General features: G+C 45.1%; 1 protein-coding gene across 1 annotated transcript; it reads right to left on the bottom strand.

Moving 5' to 3' along the window:
* Window positions 1-285: 285 nt before the first annotated feature.
* Window positions 286-2,408, bottom strand: ZBTB5 (zinc finger and BTB domain containing 5; the record flags this gene model as incomplete). The annotated part of the gene is made up of 1 exon (XM_082013062.1): window positions 286-2,408. The coding sequence occupies exon 1, from the start codon at window positions 2,308-2,310 to the stop codon at window positions 286-288; it is 2,025 nt and encodes a 674-aa protein (XP_081869188.1). The 5' UTR covers window positions 2,311-2,408.
* Window positions 2,409-7,431: the final 5,023 nt, after the last annotated feature.

Raw genomic sequence — 7,431 nt, 5'->3', positions numbered from 1 at the left:
AGTAACACTTCAGACATCAACAGCACGACTTCTGAGGATCTCCAAGTTCTTCGCTTACAGCTGTTTAAGCCTCACAACACCCCTGTGAGGTAGGTACAGTAATATCCCCAATTGACAGAACCAAGACTTTTGTGTGTGTGGCACAATCACACAGAAGTGTTCATTGACAAACAAGAGCAGCCTCTGAGCCTGTGGCCTTAAGAAAATAGTGTTCATGTTCCTGCAGTGCTTCATGGAGCTACACATCTGCACTGGCATTCTCCTTCAGGCCAGGGGTGGAGAAGATTAAAGCAAAGTGCTAGGCAGATTGCTGCTCTGCCACCTCAGGCAGGTCGTCTTGGAGTGTTTATACAGGTGGCTGGACTGGCTGAACCGCTTGCCGCACTTCAGGCAGGCATAAGGCTTTTCTCCTGTGTGCACACGGATGTGTTTCTTGCAGTCTGTCAAGGTCAAAAACGTCTTGCAGCAGATCTTGCATGCATACTTGCGTGCACCTTCTACAACCAAGACGTTGTGCTCAGATAAGGCCTTCTTGCATTTTGAAAGGACATCTGCAGATGCCCTTGTCAGCTGTGGTGGACCAGGTTGCGACGGATGCCCGTTTTCAAAAGAAGTGGTCCCATTCATGATCAGCTGGGAACTGGATGAGTTATCTTGCAGCTGGGAGCTCCTGACTGAGGTCACCACAGGCATTTTGGGGGCTATGCGTCGGTAGCCAGGAAAGCTGCTAGCTCCACCTCTTACTGAGCCCATCATTGCCCTTGACAAGGAGTGCAAGCCCAAGCCCGACCGCGGAAAATCCATGCCGAACTGTTCCGCCGCCCGGTACCCAGAAGTCTGTACACAGGGGAGACCCATCACATCCTGCATTGGTCTAACAAAATGAGAGTCTGCAGGCTCACTAAACGGATTCTCAACATGAGAGACGGTGGCAGATGAATGGCCACCAGCAGGCCCGGACTCTGGGCTCATCAGATAAGAGGCATCACTGTCCATTCTGCAGTCACTGGTGGTATTTGGAATGTTGTCATCGCTGTTTTGACTAGCACCAAAGCCACCACCTCTGCTTTTATTCAGAAAATTTGAGATACTGAAAGTAGACTTGTGTTCCAGGTTATTTGATACCTCCATAATATGGATGTCTCCCACCCTGTCAGTACTGGACTGTGGGTCAGAAAAGCTACGATCACTGCTCTCGGGACTCAGTTCTATCTTCTCTGCACTCACTACTCCTCCTTCCACTTCGACAGGCTCGCTGCCCTCTGCTTGGGAGGTGACATCGCTCACCTCATCTTGAGGCTCTGGGGAACTCAAGGGCTCAGACTTCACCACCACCCTCATGTGCTCTTTTTCGTTCAGACTGACCTCTGGATTCTCGCATGGGAAGCTGTTCTTCTGAGAAGCAGCCTCCTGGTCAAAGCTGGTTTCCACCTGTGTTGCCTGGGATGCCATGGACATCTGTGAAATGTTTCCTCCGCTGTTGTCAGATTGGCTGGGCACTTGAGCATCTTCCTGAGCACTGAAAGACTGATCAAAAATAATAGTACTATCCTCCTGGTTATCACCAACAGCATCGGTCTTAGAGTTGTCCACAATCTTCAGTGAATCTGGAGAGAAGAAATCTTCCCGTGAATGAACTACTGACTGCCCACTCTCTGCAGTCGCATCGGAAACAGACTCATCCATGGTAGGCCTGATGCGCTGTCTGGCCCGATCTTCAGAAGACTGCTTACGTTTGTGGAGACGACGGATAGGAAAAGTAGTGCGCTGCTCAATGTTGCTTCTCATTGAGGAGCTCATAGCATTTGGTTGTTCCTCTGTGCTCTGAGTGGAATTTAATGCAGAGCTCACTATGCTCAGTCCAAGCTGCTGGAGCATGAAAGACCTCTGCATGCGTGCATTTTGCTCTTGTACTCTATCACTTGGTGGAGACATTGGCAGCGTCCTAGTAGTAAGGTAGTGTTTGCATGCTTTAACAACAGAGTTCAAATGTAAGTGAGAAGCAGCCAGCAAGACATCCATAACATTGCTCTCCCCAAGCATTAGTGTGGAAGTATACATCATGTCTATCAGAGCAGCAAAAGCTTCTGCTGTCACCACTTCACTGTCCAGCTGAATCATATTCATAGTCTGATCTCCTTCTGCTACAGTAAACAGGGCTCGGAAATGTGTGCTACATGCTGCCAAAACAGAGCGATGGGCTTTGAAATGCCTGTTTCCCACCACGATGACACAGTCGCAAAGCTGGCCATGAAGCCTCTGGTAGTTGAGCTGCTGAAAGATTTGCTCAAAGTGCCCTGGAAAATCCATGATCCTATAAAACAAAACAGAAAAAATTATAATATTAAAAATGGCTGAGTCCTATTCAGACCACAGCAAAATCAGGTTTTAAAATGAAAGATGAAGGCTGAAAGACAGATGAACAATAACTGATCTTAATTTACAACTGCCACATTAGTACTGTATCAAGGCTGGCAATCTTGTGGAGGAGGATGAAGAAGGAAATACAGGTCCTGCCATGGAGCTGACCTAGTATGACAGTTGCCTCAGCATCAAACTGAATGCTGCAGGTCATTTCACCTCTGTTAGCTCCTGTCCAAACTGAAACACTCTTTAGTGAAACATTTAATCCTGGTTTAAAAAAAATTCTAATGAGTTAATAATCTAGTGCAACCATTGATAAATTGCTCATGTTACTAGATAACCTCCCACTGAAAAGTCTGAACTTTAATTCTCTTCTCATTTAATCCAGCTTCACTTTCTGCCAATGACTTTCTGCAGTTTCTCAGCTACTGTGCAGAGCTGTCATTCAAGTATCTGCTTTTCACACAGAAACGAGAGTTAATGGAAAAGAAGGGAGACACTTCTGTACTAGAACAAGTGGTCAGCGCTTATCTCAAACTGCCACGTTTAGCTATCAGAAGTGCAATACAATTTTCTTATTCACTATAGTTTATCGGCTGCGAAGCACTGAAAGTCCTCTGTTTTTCCCACAAAATAAATGAAACAGTAGTAAGATAAAAAAGATTGCCAACATTAAGAGCAGTCTCCATACTTGCTATTCCTTATGAATCTTCTTGGTCTGTAAGGAAGTTATGGGAAGCTTTTGACAAAATTATGCCCTACTCAGCAAAAAAACTAGAAAAACTCAGGGGGTTTCTTCTTATATTTCCACTAGCAGAAAATCAGTCAAATCTTAGTAGACTCACCTTAAGACTAAACAGGTGACTTTTGGCGACATTTCTACTTTTTCTCATGACAAATCAACAAAGTATGAGATCTGGGGAACAGTGAGGTTGCATGTATGTTGCACACACACACACACATTTTTGTGTTCACGTTTATTTTTCAATAGCAATATCACAGTATCATGTGACACAAGACTGTAAAGTAGCTAAAATAAAAGGTCACACAGAAAGAATTATACTTTTGCAGCGGGATCAAATGTGAGTCCACTGATTTAGAAATTCTGTCCTCAAATGCACACATGTTGTGAATGAAGCACATGCTGCATTTACATATGGGCACAATCACAAGCTATGTTGAGTAAGTTGCATACAAAGCTTCCTGTAGTCACATTTGACCAGTAAAGAAAAGTTCACTCAGAAGTAATGTTTGTATTTCAGACTCACCACAGGTGGGTTTCACTTAACTCAATGACTTTGCTCAGAAGGTATGCTCACGCCGGAGACAGTGGCTGCCAAATACAGGCATTCATTCAGTGGAAAACAGGTATAGCTGTTGATGTAGATTGTTAATTACTTTGCAGTTTTGTTCACCTGGACAGACACAGATTAACTATGTACTTGGAAGCATCAGCAGAAAAAGTGAAATCTCAGAAATGCAAAGAGCAATCCCCAGGTTGCAGGCAGGGAGCAACAGCAGCATGTGGCCACACAGGCTCGCTCAGCCTGCAGAGGCGCACAGCCTGCAGCAGCTCCACGCTCTGCGCTCTCCTTTGCTGCAAGGCAAAAGGCGGCAATGGCGGCAGACTGGGGCCTGCCACCTTCCAGACACATACTGCTGTAAGACCATGAAGGTCAAAAAGCCAGGCAAGGCACAGAAGGTAAGTCATGCATTTACACACCGATGCATACAGCAGGCAGCTGTAGAATTAGAAAGATCCATGGGCTTCCAGCAGCAACTCAGCTCAAACTAGGAAAGCACATCCACTATGTTCCCGAGCCTTGGATTATCACCATTAACATGTCAAGGGAAAGTGGAAGGGTTCTCGATCCTCTTTTATAAAGGATACACATCTTTTGAACTAATTCAGGAGTTACTCTGCAAGCAGCATGAGATTAGGTTTCTCATTAGGAAACAAAGTTAACACAGGCTCTGTGTGCTCTGGCTCCCTGCACAATAACCTCACTTGCTCCCATGCGGCACCCCATCACACCGAATCCCCCGAGGCCCCAGAGGAAGCTCAGCCTGGGCCTGGGGCAGGGCAAGGTTTCCCAGGCACACCATCCGCTGGCAGAGCGGAACAAGCACGAGCCGAACACATGCTGGGTTCTTCATCCAGCAAGTGTATAAAGCAAGGCTCCCCTTTTCCATTAAGTCCACAGCTATAAACCTTGTTGGAGTTAATTCTAGTCTTCTCAAGTCAAAACTTGCCAGTTTCTCCAATAGCTATGGAAGGTATGGGCAGAGCAACTGCACTCTGTAACACTTCTTGTCATTAAACAACATTTTGCATTGCCAGGGACAGGAGACTACAGACAGCTATTGGGTAAGAAGGCCTTAGACGCAGATACTCAACATTCTTAGCCTGTCTTCAGGCTACCATTTTCTGATTCCAAGGCCTACGAAATCCCTTAGAGGCAATGCGGAGAAACAAAGGGACCTGCTCAAGTTTGTGCCTTTTGCTTCACCTGGAGTAACATTGGGCTACATAAAATTAAGGGAATCAGCAGTGTGGAAGGCAGAAACACCTGAATTGATGCCAGAAGAGGTGCCAAACTAACATAAAAGCACGAAGACTAAAACGATTGGGTCACAAAAAAACCTGATGGAACAGCCCTGCCTGCCTCAGCTGCCATGCTAGAGGTAATGCAAGAGCAGCTGCTGTTCCCCTGCCAAGAGACAGCTGGCATTCACCCACCTCCTCCTTCTCTAAGGCACAAGACATACACTTTGCAGGTCTTTGCTGGAGAAAGATTTCACCACCTAGTCCACTGGACAAAGAATCTTGCGCCTCTCCAAAGGATACAGGCTTCAAAGAACCACAGTTTTACCTAAAAACTAAAAAGCTGAAACTTCTGCTGGCAAAAATCAGTTGCCTCCAACTTCAACTGGTTTCTGTGTATTTTAAAAAGAAGAAATAAATAAATTGCACTTCATGCCTTCCAGCAATGGTGGGGGTCCAGGCATACTACAGCATCAAAAAATCTGCTCATTTGGCAGCACTAAGGCTATGATGTCTGAATGCCTGAAATAAGCACTGTGATGAGATTCAGTTAAGTACTGTGTCACAGTCTCCCTTATCTCTATAAATGCAGTTATGTAATAAAAGAGAAGAATTTCAGTTTGCCTTTTTTTTTTAAATAATACGAATACAGATAATAGGTGATTTTATTTATCTTTCACTACCAATGCATATTTGACAGTAAAAATAAGATGACATTTTCAAACAAAAAAATGTTGAGACAAACTTTGGAATTGCACAGTTTTTATTTCACATTTTCTCTGAGAGAAGTATAACACAAAGGAAAGTGAGGAAATGCTTCCTGGTGATTGTAGGAGGAGGGAGGAACAAAAGTGTGGACCCTGAAACTCACTGACCTCAGACAGCAGGACAAAAGGAAGATGGGGAGCCTGTGACAAGGGCCACAAGTCCCAGCAGGAAGTGTCTGGAATGCAACAGAGACCAGGGCTGCTTTGTGAGCAGTGCTGCTCCAGCACATCTGGTTAAACTCATGCCCTCCTTTGTTCCAGGAAGCACTGTGCAGGGCTGACCACCTTGGTAAGGAAAGTTGCCCTCCAGACAGGCATCTCTGGAAAGTTGAGAGAGGACTGGCAAATGATTCTTCTTTTACCTTCCTTTGCTTGCCTCTGAAATGGGCCAGGTGATATGCCAGAGATAACACTCTGTCCTTGGCTTCACGGAACTAAAATACAGGATCTAGCGGGAATTTGGAGAGAGGAGAGGGAGGACATGGCGGGGCAACAGTTGCCAAAGCAACAAAGAAACTCTATTGCTCCAATTTAGATTACCATTGCTATAGCATCAGTGTGCTCTTGAGGAGCCTGGATGTTGGCCAACTTTCTTTTCATTTCATTCCCCAGTCAAGAGTGACAGCTCCAAGGAACCATTTCACAGCTGTATGGCTATATGCAGGGCTGATCCGCAGAGTGTACAATGCTATAGCCCACTGGCAGACACCCACCACACCAGGATAGGCAAGGGATCTCCTTTCCCTAAGGACCAAAACTGCAGGTCACTGTGGTATTACTACAGTGACTTCCCAAAATGCAGCAATGCTGAACTGTAACCACCACTACCTACAAAGGCAGCTAAGACAGGAGCACTTTGCTGTGCCCCATCTGCAACCATGAATGAAAGCGTTCCACTTGGACCTTTGCTGCAGAAAGCACAGCGCCCAGCAAAGACTGCTCCAGCATCAAGGGTTGTTCAAAGCAAGCTGTTCACAAGCACCCAAGCAGTTCCCAGTCTGTGCACTGCTTTAGGTCATTTTAGGCAACACACTGTAGAAGGTATAAAACACCTGAGAGCTCATGCATTGCCCTTATCAAGCCAATCCCAGGAGGTGGTATGCTTCAGAAGACTATGTAGTAATGTATTCGAACCAATCTCCAGAGAAGACTGGAGATGGAAAACACCAAACAACATGAGGACAGGATTTCACTTCAGTAAAAACATTCAGCTGGACTCCAGAAAGGAAGATGGGTTAGAGGGATGGTCCAAGATATTTCTGCCCAGGCAGCAATATGTATTTGAACCAGAGAAAACAGGCAAGAGTTGTTGTTTTGACCAATGATTTGGAATTTCAGAATTCGGAGAGAGACCTTGCTTACAGTCACCAAAAGTAATTGCATGTTTTGTCCACCTGAAACAAGACAAACCTGAGTTTTGCTTCAAATAACATTAATTGGTATTTAACTTTTACTACACCACAAAGAACAAAGTCCTCAAAGCAGAGTGAACAAACACAGACCCCACAGTGAAGCTACAATCTTGGGCAAGATCAACTGAAAATTATAAAACTAGATTTGAGTTGTATATATATGACTATCCACATACCACATTCAGTGAGGTAACAGCTACTTCAGGTTACTAAATACGGGCAATGCATCTAAGTCAATATCTATAGCTAGCTAGCTAGCTAGATATATGGTGCCGTATTTCTGAGTAGGCACATTCAGTCTGTCTCCACCTCCTGCTTCGGTAGTACCTTGGCTTTCAGCAAC

This window comes from Phaethon aethereus, assembly GCF_964289735.1.
Source record: "Phaethon aethereus genome assembly, chromosome: Z".
Taxonomy (NCBI): Eukaryota; Metazoa; Chordata; class Aves; order Phaethontiformes; family Phaethontidae; genus Phaethon; species Phaethon aethereus.
Note: the sequence above shows the minus strand (reverse complement) of the source record. Positions and strands in the feature narration are given on the sequence as shown.